The sequence below is a fragment of the Lemur catta genome, chromosome 17, assembly GCF_020740605.2.
Source record: "Lemur catta isolate mLemCat1 chromosome 17, mLemCat1.pri, whole genome shotgun sequence".
Taxonomy (NCBI): Eukaryota; Metazoa; Chordata; class Mammalia; order Primates; family Lemuridae; genus Lemur; species Lemur catta.
This window is the reverse complement of record NC_059144.1, coordinates 4,887,469-4,912,763: the sequence shown is the minus strand read 5'-3', so window position 1 is coordinate 4,912,763 and position 25,295 is coordinate 4,887,469. Positions and strand designations below refer to the sequence as shown.

The 25,295-nt window shown below is 50.7% G+C and overlaps 1 protein-coding gene across 1 annotated transcript in view; it reads left to right on the top strand.

The window, feature by feature from the left end:
• Positions 1 to 25,295, top strand: part of CPLX1 (complexin 1) — a 44,367-nt gene that overhangs the window by 13,495 nt on the left and 5,577 nt on the right. The window contains exon 3 of the mRNA XM_045528103.1: positions 22,299 to 22,474. Coding sequence (XP_045384059.1) covers positions 22,299 to 22,474 — 176 coding nt within the window. The remainder of the gene's footprint in view (positions 1 to 22,298; positions 22,475 to 25,295) is intronic.

The following is a 25,295-nucleotide window of genomic DNA, read 5'->3' as shown; positions in this document are numbered from 1 at the left end:
AGAGTCTTTCTGGGGGTCCACCAGGCAAGTCAGTTTCTCAGCAGCATCTCCCTCTGCAGTTACTCAGGTTCCATCCATGCATCTGTCTAGCAATGGGACACCATTAGGAACTCAGCATTAGGACGCCCAGCTTTAGGATGCCCAGCATTAGGACGCCCAGCATTAGGACGCCCAGCTTTAGGACGCCCAGCATTAGGAACCCAGCATTAGGACGCCCAGTGTTAGGACGCCCAGCATTAGGACGCCCAGCTTTAGGACGCCCAGCATTAGGACGCCCAGCATTAGGATACTCAGCATTAGGACGCCCAGCTTTAGGAACCCAGCTTTAGGAACCCAACATTAGGACGCCCAGCGTTAGGACACCCAGCATTAGGACACCCAGCATTAGGACGCCCAGCATTAGGACGCCCAGCTTTAGGAACCCAGCATTAGGACACCCAGCATTAGGACGCCCAGCATTAGGATGCCCAGCTTTAGGACGCCCAGCGTTAGGACGCCCAGCATTAGGACGCCCAGCATTAGGACGCCCAGCATTAGGATGCCCAGCATTAGGATGCCCAGCTTTAGGACGCCCAGCTTTAGGACGCCCAGCATTAGGACGCGCAGCTTTAGGAACCCAGCATTAGGACGCCCAGCATTAGGATGCCCAGCATTAGGATGCCCAGCTTTAGGACGCCCAGCTTTAGGACGCCCAGCGTTAGGACGCCCAGCGTTAGGATGCCCAGCTTTAGGATGCCCAGCTTTAGGACGCCCAGCTTTAGGACGCCCAGCGTTAGGACGCCCAGCATTAGGACGCCCAGCTTTAGGAACCCAGCATTAGGATGCCCAGCATTAGGACGCCCAGCTTTAGGACGCCCAGCTTTAGGACGCCCAGCGTTAGGACGCCCAGCATTAGGACGCTCAGCTTTAGGACGCCCAGCATTAGGAACCCAGCATTAGGACGCCCAGCGTTAGGACGCCCAGCATTAGGACACCCAGCATTAGGACCCCCAGCATTAGGATACTCAGCATTAGGACGCCCAGCTTTAGGAACCCAGCATTAGGACGCCCAGCGTTAGGACGCCCAGCATTAGGACGCCCAGCATTAGGATACTCAGCATTAGGACGCCCAGCTTTAGGAACCCAGCATTAGGACACCCAGCGTTAGGACACCCAGCATTAGGACGCCCAGCATTAGGACGCCCAGCATTAGGATGTCCAGCTTTAGGATGCCCAGCTTTAGGACGCCCAGCGTTAGGACGCCCAGCGTTAGGACGTCCAGCTTTAGGACGCCCAGCATTAGGACGCCCAGCATTAGGACGCCCAGCATTAGGATGCCCAGCATTAGGATGCCCAGCTTTAGGAACCCAGCATTAGGACGCCCAGCGTTAGGACGCCCAGCGTTAGGACGCCCAGCTTTAGGAACCCAGCATTAGGACGCCCAGCTTTAGGACGCCCAGCATTAGGACGCCCAGCATTAGGATGCCCAGCTTTAGGAACCCAGCATTAGGACGCCCAGCATTAGGATGCCCAGCTTTAGGACGCCCAGCATTAGGACGCCCAGCATTAGGATGCCCAGCTTTAGGACGCCCAGCTTTAGGATGCCCAGCTTTAGGAACCCAGCATTAGGACGCCCAGCTTTAGGACGCCCAGCATTAGGATGCCCAGCTTTAGGAACCCAGCATTAGGACGCCCAGCATTAGGACGCCCAGCTTTAGGACGCCCAGCATTAGGATGCCCAGCTTTAGGAACCCAGCATTAGGACGCCCAGCGTTAGGACGCCCAGCTTTAGGATGCCCAGCTTTAGGAACCCAGCATTAGGACGCCCAGCTTTAGGACGCCCAGCATTAGGATGCCCAGCTTTAGGAACCCAGCATTAGGACGCCCAGCATTAGGACGCCCAGCTTTAGGACGCCCAGCATTAGGATGCCCAGCTTTAGGAACCCAGCATTAGGACGCCCAGCTTTAGGACGCCCAGCATTAGGACGCCCAGCATTAGGACGCCCAGCTTTAGGACGCCCAGCATTAGGATGCCCAGCTTTAGGACGCCCAGCATTAGGAACCCAGCATTAGGACGCCCAGCTTTAGGACGCCCAGCATTAGGAACCCAGCATTAGGACGCCCAGCATTAGGACGCCCAGCTTTAGGACGCCCAGCATTAGGAACCCAGCATTAGGACGCCCAGGTTTAGGACGCCCAGCATTAGGACACTCAGCATTAGGAACCCAGCATTAGGACGCCCAGCTTTAGGAACCCAGCATTAGGACGCCCAGCTTTAGGATGCCCAGCATTAGGACGCCCAGCTTTAGGAACCCAGCATTAGGACGCCCAGCTTTAGGAACCCAGCATTAGGACGCCCAGCATTAGGACGCCCAGCATTAGGACGCCCAGCTTTAGGACGCCCAGCATTAGGACGCCCAGCTTTAGGACGCCCAGCATTAGGACGCCCAGCTTTAGGACGCCCAGCTTTAGGATGCCCAGCATTAGGACGCCCAGCATTAGGACGCCCAGCATTAGGACATCCAGCATTAGGAACCCAGCATTAGGACGCCCAGCATTAGGACGCCCAGCATTAGGACACCCAGCATTAGGACACTCAGCATTAGGACGCCCAGCATTAGGACGCCCAGCATTAGGACGCCCAGCATTAGGAACCCAGCATTAGGACACCCAGCATTAGGAACCCCAGGACGCCCAGCATCAGGACGCCCAGCATCAGGACGCCCAGCATTAGGAACCCAGCATTAGGACGCCCAGCATTAGGAACCCAGCATTAGGACACCCAGCATTAGGACACTCAGCGTTAGGACGCCCAGCATTAGGACGCTCAGCATTAGGACGCCCAGCATCAGGACGCCCAGCATTAGGAACCCAGCATTAGGACACCCAGCATTAGGACACTCAGCATTAGGATGCCCAGCATCAATACGCCCAGCATCAGGACGCCCAGCTTTAGGAACCCAGCATCAGGACGCCCAGCATTAGGACGCCCAGCCTCAGGACGCCCAGCATCAGGACGCCCAGCATTAGGACACCCAGCATTAGGACGCCCAGCATTAGGACACTCAGCATTAGGATACCCAGCATTAGGATGCCCAGTATTAGGATGCTCAGCATTAGGATACCCAGCATTAGGATACTCAGCATTAGGATACTCAGCATTAGGATGCCCAGCATTAGGATGCCCAGCATTAGGACGCTCAGCATTAGGATACCCAGCATTAGGATGCCCAGCATTAGGATACTCAGCATTAGGATACCCAGCATTAGGATGCTGCTATGGTTTAAATGTTTATTGTTCAAACTTAACAGTGTTAAGAGGTGGGACATTTAAGAGGTGATTAGCCCATGAGGGCTCCACCCTTATGGGTGGTATTGGTCCCATTATAAATGGGCAAGTTCAGCCCCCTCTTGTGCTGTCTTACCCTTCCACATTTTACCATGGAGTGATATAGGAAGAAGGCCCTTGCAAGATGCTGGCCCTCAGTCTTGGACTCCCTGTCTTCAGAACTGTGAGCCAGTAAATTTCTGTTCATTATAAATTACCCAGTTTCAGGTTGTAGCAGCAGACATGAATTAAGACAGATGCCTAGTATTAGTATGTTGAGCATTGGGACACTTGGTATTAGGATGTCTGGCATCAGAAGGCCTGGTGTAAGGCTTGTATGAGTTCACCATCACTGACTTAACAATATTTAATGTTGTACGTCTGTCTTAGTCACTGCAGGCTGCCACAACAAAGTACCATAGACTAAGTGTGTTAAACAACAGAAATTTATTTCTCAAAGTTATGGAGGCTGGGCTGGTTCCTCCTGAGACCTCTCTCCTTGGCTCGTAGATGCTGTCTTCTCTCCCCGTGTCCTCAGGTGGTAGGAGGGGTGAGGGAGCTCTCTGGGGTCCCTTTTACTAGGGCACTGATTCCATTCCTGAGGCTTTACCTCATGGCCTAATCACCCCCGAATACCCCACTGCCTAATATTAAACACCATCACCTTGAGGTTAGAATGTCACCATATGAATTTGGAGGGGACACGTTCAGTCTGTAGCAGCCTCACACTTCCAGGGTTTGGCTCTCATAAACAATGTTGTAACAAGCATCCCTACACTTATATTCTGTCATTTGTTCAATATTTATTGAGTTCTTACTATGAACTACACATAGAGACAGTCTCTGTCTCGAGGAAGCCTGCATTCAGGTGCGGGAGATAGCAATAAGCAAGTAACCCTGCAGAGGCTTCTAAGAAAAGAGCTCTTCTCACATCCAAAGAAACAAAAATAAACAGGTAAATGAGCACTGGAACTCAAGGTGGTGATTAGTGCTGTTGGGGAAATTAAGCAGTCTAGGGCTGGTCTTGGGGGTCTGTTGTGGGGTGGCTACTGCAGTGGCTGTGGCCGGGGGGTCTTTCAGGAACCGTTATATTCTTGTTGACTTGTCTATAAGATGGACCCTGGCCAAAGGCTGCACACAGCTAAAATTCCTCTGATTTATGCGTTTCCAAGCTACCCCCTAAAGAAGTCACGTGGATCTACATCCCCAAGACTATACCGTAATACAGCTCACCCACCCCCAAACACGGGGTGTGCCAATGACTGCTCATCTAATGGACAAAATTCATTTTATTTTTAGTTACATTTTTTGAGTAAGAGTGTGATTCAACAAATTTTATACACTCAGTAAAATTTTTGAGTAACTGGTAGTAATTGCCATTATGTTTATGATTTATATATTTCAGGTGAATTTTCTGTTATTTACTAATACCTTTCCCTGTGCGTCACTTGCCCTTTAACTTCACAGTGTTCTGTGGTATCTTCACCATGTGTGTTTGTGCAGTCAGACCAGGCAGCGCTGGTCAGGGTGGCTTTCTCATTACAGGTTGTATCTCTGCCCCTTTCCCGTGCCTGGTAATTTTTGACTGGATGCCAGACAGTGTGAATTTTACCTCGTTGGGGGCTGGCTATCTTTGTTTTCCTAAATATATTGTTGAGTTTTGTTCTGGATGTGGCCAAGTTACTGTCTTGTTTTTAGGCTTTGTTAGGTGGGATCAGCGCAGTATTTAGTCTGAGGATACTTTTCCCCACAGTCAAGTTCATACCCTTCTCATTACTCTGACTGATGCCTGTGATTCATGACTTTTTTCTCTCTCTGTTGGGAACACTCTAGTTAAAAAGGCAGAGATTGTCAGGTTGGATTAAAAATCAAGACCCAGGCCAGGTGCAGTGACTCTTGTCTGTAATTCCAACACCTTGGGAGGCTAATGTGGGAGGACTGCTTGAGCCCAGGAGTTCAAGACCAGCCTGGACAACATAGCGAGACCCCATCTCTAGAAAAAATAAGAAAAAATTAGCTGGGCGTGGTGACACACCTACAGCTGGGCCTACTCAGGAGGTTGAGGCAGGAGGATCACTTGAGCCCAAGTATTCAAGGCTGCAGTGAGCTATGACAATGCCACCACACTCCTGCTTGGGTGACAAAGTGAGAGCCTATCTCTAAAAAAAAAAAAAAAAAAAAATCCAGACCCAACTCTGTGCTAAATATAAGAAACTCACTTTAAATATAAAGACACAGCAAGGTAAAAGTGAAAAGACGGTAAAAGATAAACCATGCTAACATAAATCAAAAGGGTGCTTGAGTGGCTACATTAACACCAGACAAGGGAGCTTTCAGTGCAAGAAATATTACCAGGGAGGAAGAAGGTCATCTCCTAGTGAAGACATCAGTTAGTCAAGAGGATGTCACAGTCCCAACTGTTTCTACACCAAATAACCAAGTTCCAAAATATGTAAGCAAAAGCAGAGCTTAAAGGAGAAATAAACAAATCCACAAATTTAGGTGGAGATAGTCAAGCCAATAACTGATAGAACCAAAAGACAGAAGAGTAATAAAGATATCTAGGGCTTGGACAACGCTGTCCACCAGCTCCACCTAATTGACATTTATAGACACAAAAACAACAGCAGAATATACATTCTTTTCAAGCACACATAGAACATTTACCAAAATAGATCATACTCTGTGCCATAAAACAAGTCTCAGTAAATGTAAAAGGCTTCAAGTTGTGCAAAGATAACTCTCCAACCACAGTGCAGTGAAATGAGAAATCAATAACAGACGGTATCTGGAAAGTCCCCCAAATATTTGGAAACTGAGTCAAAGAAGAAATCAGAATGGAAATTAGAAAGTATTATGGGCTGGGCGTGGTGGCTCATGCCTGTAATCCTAGCACTCTGGGAGGCCGAGGTGGGAGGATTGTTTGAGCTCAGGAGTTCAAGAACAGCCTGAGCAAGAGCGAGACCCTGTCTCTACTAAAAAAATAGAAAGAAATTAGCTGGACAACTAAAACTATATATATAAAAAAAAATAGCCAGGCATGGTGGTGCATGCCTATAGTCCCAGCTACTCGGGAGGCTGAGGAAGGAGGATCGCTTGAGCCCAGGAGTTTGAGGTTGCTGTGAGCTAGGCTGATGCCACGGCGCTGTAGCCCAAGCAACAGAGTGAGACTGTGTCTCAAAAAAAAAAAAAAAGTATTATGAATGGAATGGAAATGAAAAAAATGAAAATTTATGAGATTTAGCTAAAGCAGTGTCTAGAGAGAAATTTGTCGCTAAACACCTCTATTAGAAAAAAAGAAGGCTGAGTGTGGTGGCTCATGCCTGTAATCCCAGCACTTTGGGAGGCTGAGGTGGGAGGATCGCTTGAGCCCAGGAGTTGGAGGCTATAGTGAGCTAGGATGACTATGATGACACCACTGCACTCCAGCCTGGGCAACAGAGCGAGACCCTGGGGGGAAAAAAAGGATTAACTTTAGCTTTAACGTACGAAGCTGGAAAAAATAAAGCAAATGAAACCCAAGGTAAACAGAAGAAAGGGAAAAATAAAGATTAGAGCAGAAATGGATAGAATAGTGGGAGGAGAATAGAAACCAAGAGCTGGTTCCTTAAGAAGGTACATAAGATTGATGAACCTGCACCCAGCCTGATGAGGAGAGAGAGAGCAGACACAACGGCCAGCGCCGGGAGTGGGAGAGGCAGCATCACGGCAGGTTTTACAGACATAAAAGAATAATAAATGAGTATTAGGAACAGCTTCATGCCAATGAATTTGACAACTTAGATGAAAGAATGAATGTCTTAAAAGATGCCATTAAAAAACAAAAAGACATGCCACAAACTGGGGCAAAATATTGGTAAGTCATGTCTGATAAAGGATTTGTATCCAGAGTATATAAAGAAGTCTTAGTATAGAATAATAAAGACACCAACAACCCAACTTGAAAATGGACAAAAAACTCAAGAAAGTGGACCCTAACCCAGTGCAGAAGGATCCAAGTAATTTATGCAGACACTGCTGTCAGGAAGACGAGCAGACTGTGACCCTCGCCCTGCAAGGGTGGGCCTCGCCGTGACTTCCCTCCCCAGAGCAGTGTGGGGAGTGGTGGCTCCCAGTGGAGGGACCAAGGTCAACACAGCAGTGAGGGGACACTTGGTATGTGATGAGAACGGCACTTGTGACCTCTTCCTCCCCAAATGCATCACTCCAACCTAATCATGAGAAAAACATCACACAAATCCTAACTGAGAGCCAGTATACAAAATTCCCCAAAAGTTACTCCTTACAACTCTCGAGGTCATCAAACCCAAGGACAGTTTGGGAAGGTGTCTCAGCCAAGAGGAGTCCAAGGAGCTGTGACGACTAACTGTCATGTGTTATTCTGAATGGGATCCTGGGACAGAAAAAGAACATTAAGGAAAAACTGAGGAAATCTGATTAAAGTGTGGACTTTAGTTAATGATGACAAATCAATGTGGTCTCATTAATTGTGACAAGTGCACCACACTCTCAACAGGAGAAGCTGGGTGCAGGGTGTATGGAAACTCTCTGTACTACCTCTCTTTGAAATTTTTCTGTAAATCTAAAAAAGTTTATTTTTTAAAACATGCGAAAGATTTGTATAGTTACTAAGCACATAAAAAGATGCTCAACATCATTAGTCATGAGGGAAATACAAATTAAAGCCACACTGAGAGATCACTTCACAGCCGCTGGGATGGCTGGAATCAAAAAGGCCAACAAAACCAAGTGTCGTCGTCATCGGGTGTGTGGAGAATCGCACGCCCCGTGCATTGCTGGGGGACTTTGAAAAGGTGCAGCCACTTTGGAAAGCAGTTTGGCAGTTTCCCAAGGAGTGAAATAGAAATTTACTACACAGCTCAGCAAGTGCTCTCCCAGGTAGCCCAGGAGAAGTGGAAGCGCAAGTCCACACGGACCTGCACGTGGGGACAGCACAGGTGGGTGACAGCGGACTCCTGCTCGGGGGCAGAGGCTCGGGCGGGGATGCGCCAGCGCGGCCGTCTGCACCTGAGGCGTCCTGCTCCCAGGAAGGAGCCGGGTCAAAGAAAGTACCTGGTGTGACGCGTCCTTCTTGCACGGTAGGCTGCGGTGGGAGGAGGCAGGTCAGTGGCCGTCTGGGGCGGTGGGCGGGGGTCCCAGGGAGCACCAGGAAACTTCGGGGGCTGGATGTGTTCACTCTGGACCGTGGTGATGGTTGCAGGCGCATACATGGGTCAAAACTGTGATTTACAGTGTGTCAGTTTTGCGTCCATACCCCTGTTTTAAGATTGGGTTCTGAGTGTTATGGGGGACATCTGCCTTGGCGTGCGATAGTGGTGACGTGGTCACGAGTGTGGGCCCCATGGCCAGAGGTCCACCCACCCCCACCACCTCCGGCCACGTGTCCCTGTTCAAGGCAGCAGGAGGTGGGCAGAGCAGAGGGTCTCCGCAGCCACTGGGCCCCGTTCAGAGGAGAATGAGAAGCTTTAGCTGGGCCCGCCCTGCACACCCCTCCCCTGCCCGCGAGCGTGGGAAACGGGCAGCTCGCGCTGTCTGTGGGAGAGGAAGGCAGGGGGGTGCTGGGGCCAAGGGCAGCAGCTGTGACATGCGATTCACAATTGCGAGCTGTGCTCATGGCCGGTGTCGGGATGGTGATACTGTTCTGACATTGAACCATCTCTGCTTTCCTAGGACGAGCCCGCTGCCTACGCACTCCGGTTCCCCATAGAATTCTCTAAGAAACGCCAGACTCCCCACTCCGGTTTAGCACTCTGCACTGACATTCACGTGGGCGCATGGTTCTCTCTCTCTCTCAGCCGATTTTTGGCACTGCTCTTCTGTTAATTTCACAAAAATAACACAGAGGATTTCCTTCTTTTTCTCCATTCCAAGAACATTCTAAATATCATTGGAATTATCTTCTTTCTTGAATGTTTAAAGAATCCATCTGTGTGAATTCTTAGACATAGGTCTCAGTTTTTTACATTTTTTAAAGAAAATTTACTTCATTCAAGTTTTCAACTGTGTTAGGGTCGAAGGTACAATATGTTATTTGACCATTTTGATTTCCTTTCTCTGCGGCCATGTCTCAGTTGCGTCCCCATCCCGTTTGCCTCCTGCTTTCCATCCTCTCTGCACAGTGCCTGCTTTACGGGTGTTTCAAGACCCGGCTCCCAAACTTTTATTTTGCTTTTTTCATTTATTCATCCATCAGTTTGTCCCAAATGTATTAAGCTTCTGTTGAGTTTAGGGCCAAGCATTGAACGATGCCAGGGACACCACTGTCTTTGTGCTGGCTCGAAGCACACACAGAATCCGAAGAGGGTTGCTAACACCACGGTGCTGGCATGAGGGTGCCCGCAGTTGTAGGGGGCACAGAGCTAAATAAGATGCAGTCTCTTCTTTCAGGGAGCTCGCAGGCTAGGGAGACAGCATGTGACCGTGGCGGGGTACATGTTGCGGGTGTCATGCTGGAGACCTACACGGATAACAGTGGGCACCAAGGATGCAGCAGCCACTTCCATTGGCCAAAACGATTGAAGAGTGAGGTACTGAGCCCAGAAAGGCTTCGTAGTGGTGACTTGAAAATGGAACCAGTAGAGAGAAGAGAAGGGACTGGCATTGCTGTCAGAGCTGGGAGCGCCGAGCTGCATGTGACTAACCAGATGGGACCGTGTGGAACAGGAACAGCCGCCCGCAGGTCGGGGTGTGGGCGCTGCTCTGGGAGGCAGCAGGAGCGTCAGGCTGTGACCATCAGGTTTAAGTGTCCCGAATTATTGATTCCGTTGACATTTGTCTTTCTTAATGTATTAATTTTGCCATTAGCTTTACTAATTCCTCTCTCCTGCTTGCCTCGGTTCAAAAGGCTGTTTTTTCTCTAGAGGTTTGAAGCAGAGTGTGTTTTGTTGTCCTTGCTTGCTGAGGAAGGGTAGTGGTTAAGGGTGTTCGCAGTTTTGGGTGCCTGTCAGACTTGCTAGAGCAAGGTGGTTTTTTTTTGAGACAGAGTCTCACTCTGTTGCCTGGGCTAGAGTGCTGTACCGTCAGCCTAGCTCACAGCAACCTCAAACTCCTGGGCTCAAGCAATCCTCCTGCCTCAGCCTCCCAAGTAGCTGTGACTACAGGCACACGCCACCATGCCTGGCTAACTTTTTCTGTATATTTTTAGTTGTCCAGATAATTTCTTTCTATATTTTTTTTAGTAGAGATGGGGTCTCACTCTTGCTCAGGCTGGTCTTGAACTCCTGAGCTCAAACGATCCTCCTGCCTCAGCCTCCCAGAGTGTTAGGATTACAGGCGTGAGCCACCACGCCCGGCCTAGAACAAGGTCTTGTCACCTCTGGTTCCAGTAACTGTGGCTTTAACAATATTTTCTAACACATTAGTTGCTAGAGAGGTTTTACATGTACAAGGGCCTGGGAGGAGGACTTTTTATTCCTCCTAGTCGTGTATCTGTTGTGCCGGGCCTGCTGTGGCTCTGAGCCAGAGGATACGACTTTATTTCTACTTTGAAAGATATATTGAGATTGTCTCTGTGGCCTAACATTTTTTTTTGAGAGATAGGACTATACGTCATTTGAAATGTATGCTTCTCTTTTCTGTTATTATGGTAAAGTGTACATAACATAAAATTTGCCATTTTAATCATTTTAAGTATACGGTTCAGTGGCATTAAGTACATCACAAAGTTGTGCAGCTATCACTTCTATTTCCAGAACTTTTTCGTCATCCCACCTGAAGTTCTGTCCCCGGGAAACACTAGCCCCCGTTCCCCCACCCCAGCCACCAGCTCCCGGCACCCACCATTCTACTCTCTGTCTCCATGAATCTCATGACTCCAAGGACCTCGTCTAAGTGGAATCACACAGTGTTTGTCCTTTTGTGGCTGGCCTATTTCACCTAGCATGATGTCCTCAGGGTTCATGTATGTTGTAGCATGTGTCAGAATTTAATTCCCTTTTAAGGCCGCATAATATTCCATCGTGTGTACACACCACGTTTTGTTTATCCACGAAGCTGTCAGTGGACATTTGGGTTGTTGCCACCTTTTAGTTGTTGGGAATAAGGCTGCTATGGACACAGTGCACGGGCATCTGTTGGAGTCCCCGCTTTCAATCTCTTAGGTAACCCAGAAATGGAATTGCTGGATCATATGGTAATTCTATGTTTAATTTTTTGAGAAACTGCCAGACTGTTTTCCATAGCTTCTGCACCGTCTTCCATTCCCACCATCAAGGCACAAGGGTTCCAATTTCTTCACATCTTTGCCAACACTTGTTACTCTCTGGTTTTAGTAATAGCCATTCTGATGGTGTGAGGTGGCATCTCACTGTGGCGTGGACAAACATTCGATCCGTGTGAGCATCCATGAGAGCTCAAAAAGAGCATGTGCTATTTTCTGCAAGGTTTGGGTTTCATCCCAACCTGGCATGTGATCCTCCAGTCCTTTTTCTGTCTTTAGAGAATCATAAAAACATAGGTATGTTCATACTTTTTTTCTCCTTGCTTTCCAAAAATGAGATCTGTGAAGAACTTGTCTGCATGTGGCTTTCCTCTGGCACACCGCGTCAGCCCCTCCGTCCTTCCAGCCACCAAAGGTTCTCTGCCATGGACACATGTGCCATGGAGGCACCGTGGCTGTGTGGCCATGTGCCTGGGGTATCACCTCTCCTCAGCCATCTGCCAGGGCCACAGCTGGAACACATGGGTGCGTGGACACGTGTGAGCACACGTTCCTGCACAGAGGAGCATCTGCTTTAACGGGACAGCTGTCCCGGAGCAGGACGGCTGGGTGTCAAGGGTGGATGGACTCTGCTGTGCTTAATAATGTCAGATTGCTTTCTGAAACTTCGCCTTTCCCCCAGAATCTCAGCGCACACCTTCCTCATGCCTTTCCAGCAATAGACATCATCACATTTAAAAGGTCTCCAGAGGCTGGGCACGGTAGCTCATACCTATAATCCTAGCACTCCGGGAGGCCAAGGCAGGAGGATTGCTTGAGGCCAGGAGTTCGAGACCAGCTTGAGCAAAATCGAGACCCCCGTCTCTACTAAAAATAGAAAAATTAGCTGGGCGTACAGCTGGGCACACGCCTGTAGTCCCAGTAACTTGGGAGGCTGAGGGAGGAGGTTCACTTGAGCCCAGGAGTTTGAGGTTGCTATGAGCTATGATGATGCCATGGCACTCTACCCAGGCAACCAAGCAGACTCTGTCTGGGAAAAAAAGAAAAGTCTCTAGAGCTGTCACTCTTACTACACTGACATTTCTGGACCCCAGCGAGGGGTGCCTTTTCACTCCCTTGTGGCACTTGGATTGAATCTTCTCTGACATTTATTCTGCTATATACACCTTAATTTTATCCAACCCCCCCCGAAAAATTTTTTGGAGTTTAAATTGGAGGTGCAATCCAGATTACATACAATTACACATTAATTTTGGTGTAGCTGACATCTTGTGATATTAAGCCTGCCCACCAAGAATCTGATGTGTCTTTCCAAAACCATAAAATTTAAATAGGTGGTAGTTTCTTCATATAGTTTCCATGGAATTCTTTGTGAAATTTCTTCCTAAGTAGTTCATACTTTCATAATTAACATATTGACTGCCACATTAGAAAAAAACATTTTTCCTTGGGGCCATGGTATTTTATTATGAAAATAAAATAAAAACTTCAAAAACAAAATGATCCTTTCTAATTTAATGAAAAATTTGCTATTTTTTATTGTTTTCTGTGCGTGAGTTATATGCAACTTGAAAAATAGTTCACGTGGCTCCCAAGGTGAAGAGATGTGTGAGTTTTTACACATCTTCACAAGGCCCCAGGCTCAAAACTAGCGTGAGTTAAATACAACTCACAGGGCAGTTAATGTGTTAATGTAAATGGAATATCGTCCTGATCTCTGTTTCTAGCTTGTCATTGATAGCAGGGGGCAAAACTATTACTTGTTAGGTGTAAGTATTGTATCGGCCTCCTACCACATTCTGTAATGAGTGCTGCTGGGCTGTCAGTGGAATGTCTTCAGTTTCGTAGGTACAGGATCCTGTCATCAGCGAGGTCTTCTTTCACGGTACGATACGTACGACAGTCCTGAGTTGGTCAACGGCAGGCATGCTCTCTGAGAAATGCGCCACGGGGCGATTTCATCCCTGTGGGCCGCACTTACACAGGCCCGGGTGGAACACCCAGGCTCTAGGTGTGGTTTATTTTTCACTGCTTTCTAGAGTTTTCTGAAGTTTTTATTTCCCCTTCAATTGAAGGGTTAATTGGGTACATGTTTCTAAAATTTGAGCTTCTATAGTTATGGGTTTGGTTATGTTTCTGGTATTTATAACTTGATTAGACTATGGTCATGGAAGATGGGCTCTGGTATCTCTAGTTTTTAATTTGTTAGGGCCTTAGACCAAGGTGGTTGTGGTGCAGTTTAGTTCTCTTTGCACTGCCCACGAAAGGGCACTTGCCGATGAGTTCGCACCATGGCTGTGGTTGTCGCCCTCAAAGTCTGTCCTCCCTCCACCCGACCCGGCCATCCTGATCTTCTCTGCCAGTACTGATTAGTTAGCACTTTCTTTTACATAAATGAAATGATATACTTTGTGTCTGGCTTTTTTCACCCAGCATAAATATTTTGAGATTCTTCCATGTTGTTGGGTATATCCACAGTTCTCTTTTTTTATTGCTAAGTCATAAAAGTGTTCCCTTGTGTGGATGTACCACGTTTCATTTGTTCATTCACCCATTGATAGATATTTGAGTTGGTTGAGTTTTTGGCTATTACAAATAAAACCATTGTGAACATTCCTGTTCCTTTCTTTGTGTGAATTTAAGTTTTCACTTCTCTTGGGTAAATATCTAGGAGTGGAATTTCTGGATCGTATGGTAGGTGTATTTAATTTTATAAGGAACTTCTGCCCAAGTATGGTGGCATGCGCCTGTAATCCCAGCACTTTGGGAGACAAGGTGGGAGGATCGCTTGAGCCCGGGAGTTCGAGGTCCACACTACTGCACTCCAGCATGAGCGACAGAGCGAGACCTTGTCTCTGCTGTTTCTAAAAAAGAAAAGAAACTGCTGAACTGATTTCCAAAGCGGCTGTGCCATTTACGTCCCCATGAGCAGTGGATGAGAGTCAGTTCCTCTCACCAACACTTAGTATGGTCAGTCTTTTTAATTCTAGACATGTGAGCAGGTCTGCAGCGGTCTCTGTGATTTGAGTTCCCTTATGACTAATCATGTTGATCAGCTGTATTTGTAATAGCCAAGGATATCTTTTCATGTGCAGGCATGTGTCACTCAACAATGGAGATAGGATCTGAGAAGTGTGCCACTGGGCGACTTCGTCGTTGTGCAAACGTCATAGAGTGTACTCTCACACACCTAGATGGGACGGCCTGCTACACACTTGGGCTATGTGGTAGAGCCTGTTGCTCTTTGGCTACACACCTGTACAGTGTGCTGTGGTGCTGAATGCTGCAGGCAGTTGTAAGTATTTGGGTATCTAAATATATGTGAACACAGAAAAGGTAATAATATGTTGCCCGACAACCTTCCAGTGACTATGATGTCACTAGGCGCTAGGAATTTTTCAGCTCTGTCATAATCTTATGGGACAACCATCATATACACAGTCTGTCATTGACCAAAACAGTGACATATGACAGTATTTATTTGCCACCTGTAGCTCTTCTTTGGTGAAACGTCTGTTCAAGTCTTTTGTCCATTTTTAAAATCAGGTTGCTTGTGTTCTTGTTACTGAGTCATAAGAATTCTTTATGCATTCTGGATATCAGACCTTTATCAAACATGTGGTTTGCAAATACATTCTCTCAGTCTGTGCCTTGCCTTTTTACTTTTTTTTAACAGGGTCTTGAAATTTTTAATGTTGATAAAGTCCAAGTTATAAATTTTTTCTTTTAAGATTCATGCTGTCACCTATATGAGAAATCTTTCCCTAAGCCAAAGTCACACAGAGTTTTCTCTTATGTTTCTTCTGGAAGTTTTATAACTTTAGCTTTTGTATTTAGGTCTATGATTAATCTTGAGTTCATGTTTGTACAGGGTGTGAGGTAAGGGAAGACATTTACATGTTTGTTTATTGTACACGTGGATATCTCATTGATCCGGTGCCATTATGAAAGGACAATCCTTTCCTCATTGGATTTCCTTGGCAGCTTTGTCAAAATCCATTGACCATACACGTGTGGGTTCTGGATTTCCTGTTATGTTCCATTGATCTGTCTATTCTTTTGTTTATACCATACTGTCTCAGTTACCATAAGTAAAATCAGGTATAAGTCCTCCAAAGTTTTTCTCCTTTTTCAAAGTTGTTTAATCTATTCTAGGTCTTTTACCATATTCATACAAATTTTAGGATCACCTGATAAATTTTTCCAAAAACATCAACTTGTATTTGCTTGGGATTGCATTGAATCTGCAGAGCAATCCAGGAAAACTAACCTTGTAATAGTACTGAGTTCATGAATGTGGTATATCTCTATATTTATTTAGGTATTCTTTCATTTCTCCCAGCTATTCTGTAGTTTTTAGTGAAGTGGTCTTTAAAAATATTGTTGTAGGTTATTTTATGTTTTTGGCAATATTATTAACAGAATTGTTTTTAAACTTCACTTTCCAATTGTTTGCTGCTAGTATATAAAAAGCCATTTGCTTGTTGTTTATTAATTGCATATCTTGTAACCTTGCTAAATTCACTTATTGATTGTAGTAATAGTTTCGCAGATTCTTTGGGATTTTCTACACAGAGGATCCTGTCATTTGTTCATAAAGACAGTTTTACTTCTTCTTTATCAACCTTCATTCCTTTTGTTTTTTTTGCCTTAGTGCAGTGGCTGGGTCCTCTGGTAGAAAGGGGAACAGGAGCAATGAGAACGAATATTGTTTCTGAGCCTACGGGAAACGCTTCCATTTCCCCAAGGACTATCATGTTAGTTATAGGGTTTGTTAAGGTTGGTTTGTGGCTGAGCACATGACAAATAGCTCTTACACTTTTAAATTCGTTATCTAATATTTGTTGAGCACCTACTGTGTGCCAGGCACTGTTCTTGGTGCTGGGGCACAGGTGTGAGCTGGTCGGCATGCCTTCTCCCACAGAACTTACTTTCTGTTAGCAGAGACTGGCAATAAAAAAGCAAATACACAAACAGGTAGTTCCATTTCAGGCAATGGCACATGCTATGTAGGAAAATAAAGCTGGTGATGGGGTGGAAGGTGGTGAGGGCTATTTTAAATTTGCCCGTGTTGATTTGGGTTCATGTTCAGATCCACAACCAACAAGGATTTGTCTGTGGTGTCGCGTAGGGTTCAACATCACTCTTTTCCATCAATTGTCCCATCCCATTTGGGGAAATCAGTTCCTTCTCCAGGGTCCTGAGGCTCCACCTCTGCCTCTGGTCGGAGTCCTGCGTCCATGCCGGTCTTTGGTCTGCGGATGGGCTTCGCTCCGTGTCCTGTCTTCCCCTTACACCAGCGCCACCCTGTCTTGGTATCTGGTAGATCCTACCCTCCTCCGTGTTCGTCCTTCAGGTGTCTGTCCTGGTAACAGGCCTTTTGCGTTTCTATATGCAACACTCGTAGCTTGTCAAATCTCACAAAATTTTCTTTTTAACTCTTCGGAGTTTGACTGGGGAGAACAGACATCTTTATGTTATGGAGTTTTCCAGCCCAGTCATATGACAAAGTGTCTTTCTTATTTAGGTATTATTTAACTTCTCATTAAATTTTATAACTTCTCACATAGTTTTATTTATTTATTTATTTTTTGAGTCAGGGTCTTGCTCTGTCACTGGGGCTAGAGTGCAGTGGTGTCATCATAGTTCACTGCAGCCTCCACTTCCTGGGCTCAAGCGATCCTCATAGCTCAGCCTCCCAGCAGCTGGGACTACAGACTCATGGCACCACACCCGGCTGGATTTTTCTATTTTTAGTAGAGACAGGGTCTCATTCTTGCTCAGGCTGGTCTTGAACTCCTGACCTCAAGTGATCCTCCCACCTTGGCCTTAACATGGTTATATTTAAAGTTTAAAAATATTATTCACTTTTTAAAAATTGACTTTAGGGCCAGGCACTGTGGCTCATGCCTGTAATCCCAGCACTGAGGCGGGAGGATTGCTTGAGCTCGGAAGTTCGAGACTAGCCTGAGCAAGAGCAAAACCCCGTCTCTATTAAAAACAGAAAAATTAGCCAGGCATCGTGGCACCCGCCTGTAGTCCCAACTTAGTATCTTGGAACAGAAAAAGACATTCGTGGAAAAGTGGTGTCTTCCAAATGGAGCTGTAGTCAGGTGAGGATGAGCACACGTCCAGGTTTTGGCCTTGGTGAGTGCTGTGGCGGATGAGAGGCCGGCTTGCTGTGGCTGTCCCGGGCATGCACCAGCCCTGTATAGGATTTTTGTGACTCTTCTGTAAGTCTAAAGTTATTTCAAAATAAAGTTAAAAAAATCAACTTTAACTTATGTATTATTTAAAATATTTATTTAAAAAATAAATATAGTCCTGGCACGATGGCTCACACCTATAATCCTAGCACTCTGGGAGCCGAGGTGGGAGGATCACTTGAGCTCAGGAGTTTAAGACCAGTGTGGGCAATAGCAAGACCCCGTCTCTACAAAAAATAGTAATAATAAAACAAAATTGGGCTGGGCGCGGTGGCTCATGCCCGTAATCCTAGCACTCTGGGAGGCCGAGGCGGGTGGATCGCTCGAGGTCAGGAGTTCAAGACCAGCCTGAGCAAAAGCGAGACCCCGTCTCTACTAAAAATAGAAAGAAATTATCTGGCCAACTAAAATATATATATATAGAAAAGATTAGCCAGGCATGGTGGCATATGCCTGTAGTCCCAGCTACTCGGGAGGCTGAGGCAGTAGGATTGCTTGAGCCCAGGAGTTTGAGGTTGCTGTGAGCTAGGCTGACGCCACGGCACTCACTCTAGCCCGGGCAACAGAGCGAGACTCTGTCTCAAAAAAAAAAAAAAATTGTCCTAGCACTCTGGAAGGCCAAGGTGGGAGGATCGCTCGAGGTCAGGAGTTCAAGACCAGCCTGAGCAAGAGCGAGACCTCGTCTCTACTAAAAATAGAAAGAAATGATTTGGGCAGCTAAAAAATATATACATAGAAAAAATTAGCCGGGCATGGTGGCGCATGCCTGTAGTCCCAGCTACTCGGGAGGCTGAGGCAGTAGGATCGCTTGAGCCCAGGAGTTTGAGGTTGCTGTGAGCTAGGCTGACGCCACAGCACTCTAGCCTGGGCAACAGAGTGAGACTCTGTCTCAAAAAAAATAAAAAAAATGGAAAAAAAAAAAAAAGAAAAAGAAAAACAAAATTATCCAGGCATGATGGCACACGTATAGTCCCAGCTACCCAGGAGGCTGAGGCAGGAGGATCACTTGAGCCAGGAGTTTGAGGTTGTTGTGAGCTATGATGACACTACTGCACTCCAGCCTGGGCAACAGAGTGAGACTTTATCTGAAAAAAAAAGAAAAGAAAAAAACCCCATAATTATGTGTAATGTGTAATAAACGCACCCATTGTAAGTGCATCCTTGCACTGTAAGCAGACACTGAGTAGGGCTTTGACCAGGGATGGCTACTGTACATAAGGAGTCCCCAAAAACCTGCCCAGAAAGACACTGGGGTGTGGGAGCCAGTCCGGCAGAGCTCTGGGAACTGGGCTCCCTCGGGAAGAATGTGGGTGCACAGGTGCCCGAGGGCACAGGCCTAGATGGGGACGTCAAGGCCTGGACTCATGCCCTGTTCCCAGGCCTCAGCTCTGCCAGGTCACATTTCCCAGAGCGGGGTGCTAGCAGGAGGAGGACTGGGGGTGGGGGTTGGGGGACAGAAGGGGACGGACAGCTCTGAGGGCGGCAAAGGGCCGTGTTCGTCCAGGGTGGGCCTGGCAGCCCCCAGGGCGGCTGAGTCTGGTCTTGGCCTCGCTTGCACCGGGCACTGCAACCCCTCACTCGGGAACAGTGGGTGCTGGTGAGGGCCGTCACTTGCTGTGGTTGGATTTCTGCACCCCCCAGGTATGGGGTCCACTCTCACCTTGTCTTGCCGCAAGCCCACTTGGGCACTGGAGGGTCGCCAGCCCTGTGGGCACCAACTGCACTTCTCACAGGGCGGGCACTGGGGCGCAGGGAAGGGCGTGGGAGGCCTGGGGCTGCAGCCCCACCTCGGATTCCACCCCGAGTCCTGCAGCTGGAGACCTGGGGTGGGTGTGGCCGAGGCTGGTAGGGTGTGCCAACCTGGGCCCCGTGTGGGAGTGCCACTGCCATCACTGGGTGATGTCCAGCACCTTCTGCCCAGGGGCTGTGGGTGGACCGAGGACGTGCACGAACTGCAGCCCACTCACCGGGGGTTCAGAGGCTCCTGTCTGTGCGTGAGCCAGGCTTGCCTCTGTGGGGTGAGGGGCACTGGGCAGGTGGCATGGGTCGAGGACCCCAGGCCCCACTCCCGCCCCGCAGCAGCACTCGGGACTGCCAGGCTGCACCAGCGTCTGCTGCAGCATCGGTGCCAGGAGAGCAAATGGCACATTGGGATTCTGTGCCAGGAACAAGCTGCCTGCAGTTTCTGCTGCCGTCCTGGCGGCGCCTAATTCCCAACTTTTGACAGCGGTTGTGGAAGCGGTTCGTGCAGTAATGGGAGGTACGTGGGTTGCTGCTGTGGCATTCTAGAGGTCGTGCTGCGGGCACCCCCAGAGCAGGTCCCCTCTGACACAGAGTGGCTTTGCAGCCTGCTCCCCTGGCTCGGAGAGGTCATCCAGCCTCCTGGAGCTGTCCCCAACATCAGGACTAGCTCCTCCCTCCTTAAAAGGGGGCCTTCCTGCGGCCCCTTTGGCCAAGTGGACCAGGCCAGGGCTCGAGTGGGGGCACTGACACTCAGGGAGCGGCCCAGGGCAGCCCCAGCAGGCACCCTGCAGCAGGGCTCACCCCTCAACACACAGCCGGCGCCCAGCAAGTGCCTGCTTCAGTCCCAGGTCTGTGCGCCCTGGAGGGGCAGGCTAGGGACTGGCCCACTGAGGCGGGCCGCCCCTCCAGCCCTACCTCGAACCAGCAAGGAGGGGCTGGGAGACCAGGTCCACCCACCTCCACTTTAAGAGGCCAGTACTTTCCAGGAGGATCGCTCTCACTTTGGTGCGAAAGAGCTTGTCCCAGCGGGAGTAAGACTTGCACAAGAGCAGTGGGGACCATGGGATTTTGTCCTTGCCTCTCCACACATGTACCAGAGACTCAGCACTGGAGGCAGAGAGAGTCCAGTCTGATTATCTGGGCGAACCATTGGAATCCAGAGGCAACTCTACTCTGACCCAGTTTCCCTTGAGTTATTGGCATAAAATCTGCTTTGCAAATTTTGCAGATGTGACTGAAAACTGACCGCAAGGCCTTTAGTTTTCTAACTAGTTATTGTCCAGATCCATGCCCTAAGCCAAGTACCTGTCATAGGCTCCCTGTCCCCACAGTGACAAGGGCAACAAGATGGCCTTGGTCCCCCACACCCCACCGCCTGTGGTAGTTTTGGGCAGCCAGAATATCGGGTGCCGGGAGCAGACTGGGGTGGGGAGGCTGACGTGTCGTAGGCGTGGCCCGGCCTGAGGACGTGTAGTTTTCAGTCCAGAGCACACAACCAAAAAGCTGTTCCCCCCAATAGCTCATGGCCTTCCCTCTGCCCGCAGGAGACAGCGGTCACTCTGAGTAGGCGGCAGAGGCAGCCTGTGGCACAGACATCTGCAGGAAAGGGCACCTCCTAGTTCCGTATCCCAAGGATCTTTCAGTACCGGAGTGCTGACGGGAGGGCGGTGTCAGGAGCGCTGGGGACATAACACTGTAGAACCAGAGCACGGACTTGCTGCAGTCAGAGAGGGCCCGGGGGTCACATCTGGCCACAGCGGCAAATGCCAGCCCTGCCCACTCAGACACATTTCTGCCTGACCACCAGGCAGTCCTCAGGAGGTCTGGTGGCAAGGCCAGAGCTCAGAGGCTGGAGACGGGGATGGCGGTCGCTGGTCCCGGTCTGCCCTCCTGGGAGGAGAGTGGCCAACATGGGGCAGCCCTGTGGCTGTAGTCCCCTCACAAATGAGGTCAGTCCCAGTCCACCCGTGCAGAGGTGACAGGGATGACTGGCCTTGCTCCTGCCGGCCATGGTGTGTGAACAGACCAGCCAGCCCCTGACTCCCAGCAGCCCCGGGGCTGGCCACTCCTGGCTGAGACTGGCTGACCTGCTGGGCCACCTCCCTAGGGACTGCTGTGCGTCTGGGCACAGCGGAGGCTGCTCTGCTCCTTGGAGTCGCTAAAGGACCAGGGCTCACCATGGTGCCTGCCATGTTCAGAGGCTGTAATTACATGTCTCTGTCCTGTGGGCCGAGTCACAGAAGGCGTTCAGGGAGGTGTTTGTGGGGCCTGTGATTCAGGAGCTCATGAGAAAAGTGGTGGCTTGCACAGCGGAGAAATTAGGGCCTCGGTGCCAGAGGCAGGCAGCCACCTGCAGCCGGGCCAAAGCCGCTGCCAGGCCCTGCACCAGCATTCGTCCTGGCAGTCAGAGCTGGAGGCCTTGCCCCCTGGACACCTGTCCCGGCCCTGCTCCTCGGCCATTTCTTCCACCGGCTCTGCTGGACACAGGACTCAGAGAAGACACACACCAGCCCCCTCGGAGCTCACACAGACGAGCACACACACGCGCACACACAGCCACGAGTACATTACACAAATAAACACACCACCACAACACAGCCACACATGCATGCATGAACACGCACAGCCACACATATAGACACAGCCACACATGGATGCGGATGAGGCACACAGCCCCCCTCTTGCAAATCAGCACATCTGGACTTGCACCCCTCCCACACGGAGCGTCCCTTGCCTTGAAGGGGGTGGACAGCACCAGACCCCAGGCGAGCGGCTGAAGGGTCAGGGAGCGGCCTGGAGGCCAGCCCGGCCCTGGACACGGTGTCTGAATGGGGCTGCCTGACTTGCTGCCTTTCTGTCCCAGGGGCCACCAAGGACATGGGGAAGATGCTCGGGGGTGATGAGGAGAAGGACCCAGATGCGGCCAAGAAGGAGGAGGAGCGCCAGGAGGCCCTGCGCCAGGAGGAGGAGGAGCGCAAAGCCAAGTACGCCAAGATGGAGGCGGAGCGAGAGGTCATGCGGCAGGGCATCCGCGACAAGGTGGGCACCAGGGCCAGGCACTGTGGGAGCCTCACCTGCCAGGAAGACAGCTCGGTGGGGCCCCGGACCCCGCCTGGAGTGGAGGGGGTCCCGGGAGAGGGCAGGACCTTCCATCAGGGTCTCAGAACATACCCTTGGAGCTTTGGGGAGGGGGCCAGATGTGGGGGAGGCAGGACAGTGGGGTGACCCCCCCGGTGTCCACATCTGGATCAGGGGTTCACTCTGTGGGGCCTTCCTGCCCCTCATGGCAGGCTGGCCAGTCCCCATGGGGTCTCTGGGCCCAGGACTCCGAGGGGAGGCCTTGCAGGAAGAGGTGGGGCCGGGCCACCCAGGCCACAACCACCTGGCCAGGAGACACTCCCGAGGCTTGGGGTGGGGATGCCCCTCAGGGAGGGGCCTCATACCTCCCGGGATGCACAGGGCGGGGGCACCCAGCTGGCCACGGGGCAGCTCCTGCTTCCCTCAGGAGTGGGGCAGCCAGAGAGCACCATGCCTGGCAGATGGGGACACTAAGGCCCAGAGCAGGAGCCCAGTGAGAGGCTGAGCGTGCAGCAGGGCCCAGGGGCCCAGCACAGTGACAGCCACAAGTCTGTCCCTCCAGTGGCCAGGTCGGGGCTGGGGAGGCAGTCGGGGCAACTGCTCCGGCCTGGTCCATGGGCGCCTGCAGGGGGCCGGGCTGGCTGGGACTGGCTGGACGGGGCCTCGGGTGGGCGAGGGTAGGACCGTGGGCAGATGGAGGTGTGGGGCGGGGTTCCGGGCGCTGCCGAGGCAGGTGCCTGGCTCTGAGGGAGGGGCCACAGCGGGTCTGGTGGGGGAGGAGGAGTGGTGTCCCCAAGGGGATCGCCTGGTCTCTGGCCCTGGACTACTGAGGTGCCCTGGGGACAGGGTGGGAAGGCTCAGACCCCGGCTCCTCCCTGCTGCTGGTGGCACCCTGAGCAGGAGGAGAAGCTGTTTCCATTTTGTCAGCTGAGCAGGGAGCGCTGGCTCTGGTGGGCCTCCAGTGGACCTCCCAGGGTGGACAGAGGGCTGTGCTCGGAGGGCAGTGGGCCGCACAGGGGGGCTCACCCAGCTGTCTGAGTCCACAAAGGCCCTGCCTGCGGTGCCCCTCCCGCACCCCGGCCCTCCCCCATGCACCACGGAGGGTACAGCGCACCCGTGATGGGGATGGGGGCCTCGCACCCCAAAGCCGCGCCATGGGCCACTGGATGCGTCTCCTAGGGGGGCTGCAGAAAGCTGCTATGACTCTGCTGTGACAGCAGCTCACGGCCCCCTCACTCCCCACAGCAGACTCGACCCTGCCTCAGTCTGAGTCCAGGCTCAGGGCCGTGGGGAAGACAGGAAAATGCTCCACTGACCAGACCACGGCGGGGCAGCCAGACTTCATGTGGGCTGTGCCCAGAGATGCAGGTGTCGGGAATGCGGGCTGGGGTGGGAGCAGAAGGGAGAGTGGGGGGTCAGAGGACAGAGAGAGACAGAGACAGGGAAAGACAGAGATAGGGAGAGGCAGAGAGACAAACACAGAGATAAGGAGAGAGAGAGGTAGGGAGAGAAAGAGACTGAGACAGAGACAGCTAGAGACAGAGAGATAAAGAGACAGAGACAGTGAGAGACCCAGATAGCAACAGAGGCAGAGACAGGGAGCAGCGAGGAGGAACGAGCTGAGAGCCAGAGTCCCCAGGCAGAGCCAAGGGGAGACCCTGACAGGCATGGGGAGGGAGTGGGGGCTGGGAGCTTGCCAGGCTGGGAAGCCATCTGTGTGTCCGTCCGTCTGTGTCACAGCGAGAAGGCAGACCTGGCCACCTGAGGGGCTTAGGGATGTCCCAGGCCCACCTCATCCTGTGGGGTCCCCAGAGCCAGGATGGGGCAGGCACAGAGTGGTCCTGGCCAGGTCCCAAGGGCTGTGGGGATAGGCTAGCAGGGGTCAGAGACTGGGTGGCTCGGCCTGCATGTGGCAGTTGGCCCCTCACAGGGAATGGGCCACACCTGGGGGAGGTGGAGGCCTGAGACCCTCACCGTGGGGCCACAGCAGAGTGAGATGATTTTGGGGCCCACAAGGCACCCCGGGTGGGTTCACGAGCAGGTCATGGGGCAGCACCTCCGCAGCTGCTGTGTGGGGCTCCAGAGCTGGCGGCCGATGCGGGGCTCCTGGGTGCAGGTTTGGAGGCTGCCGGCTCCTCTGCCCAGGAGGCCCCAGCCCATCCCCACCCTGCCAAGGCCAGGAGGCCGCGCCCACCTGCTGCCTGCCTGCCCTCAGCCTTCCAGAAAGTCCAAAGAAGGCCCCTGAAACTCATCTTCACTACTATTTTCTCTTATTGTCGTAGAAATTGTGAAGAAATTCATATTCCCAGCAAATTCATCGAATCTCTAGCAGTCTGGATATGGGGAAGAGAAATGGGGAAATATCCAAGTTAAAACCTCAAAATAGGACCCTCTAGGCTGGGTGTGGTGGCTCACGCCTGTAATCCTAGCACTCTGGGGGGAGTGAGATGGCTTGAGGTCAGGAGTTCAAGACCAGCCTGAGCAAGAATGAGACCCCGTCTCTACTATTAATAAAAATAGAAAAATTAGCTGGGCACAGTGGCATGTGCCTGTGGTCCCAGCTACTCAGGAGGCCAAGGTGGGAGGATCGCTTGAGCCCAAGAGTTTGAGGTTGCGGTGAGATGACGCCACCGCACTCCAGCCTGGGCAACAGGGTGAGACCCTGTCTCAAAAAGAAAGCTATTTCTAAAAATAGGATGCAGCCCAGATGGGAAGGGTAGTTACTGGGGTTACACCAGGATTCCAAAGGGATCCAAGCCCCAGGAATACCAATGCCCACAGG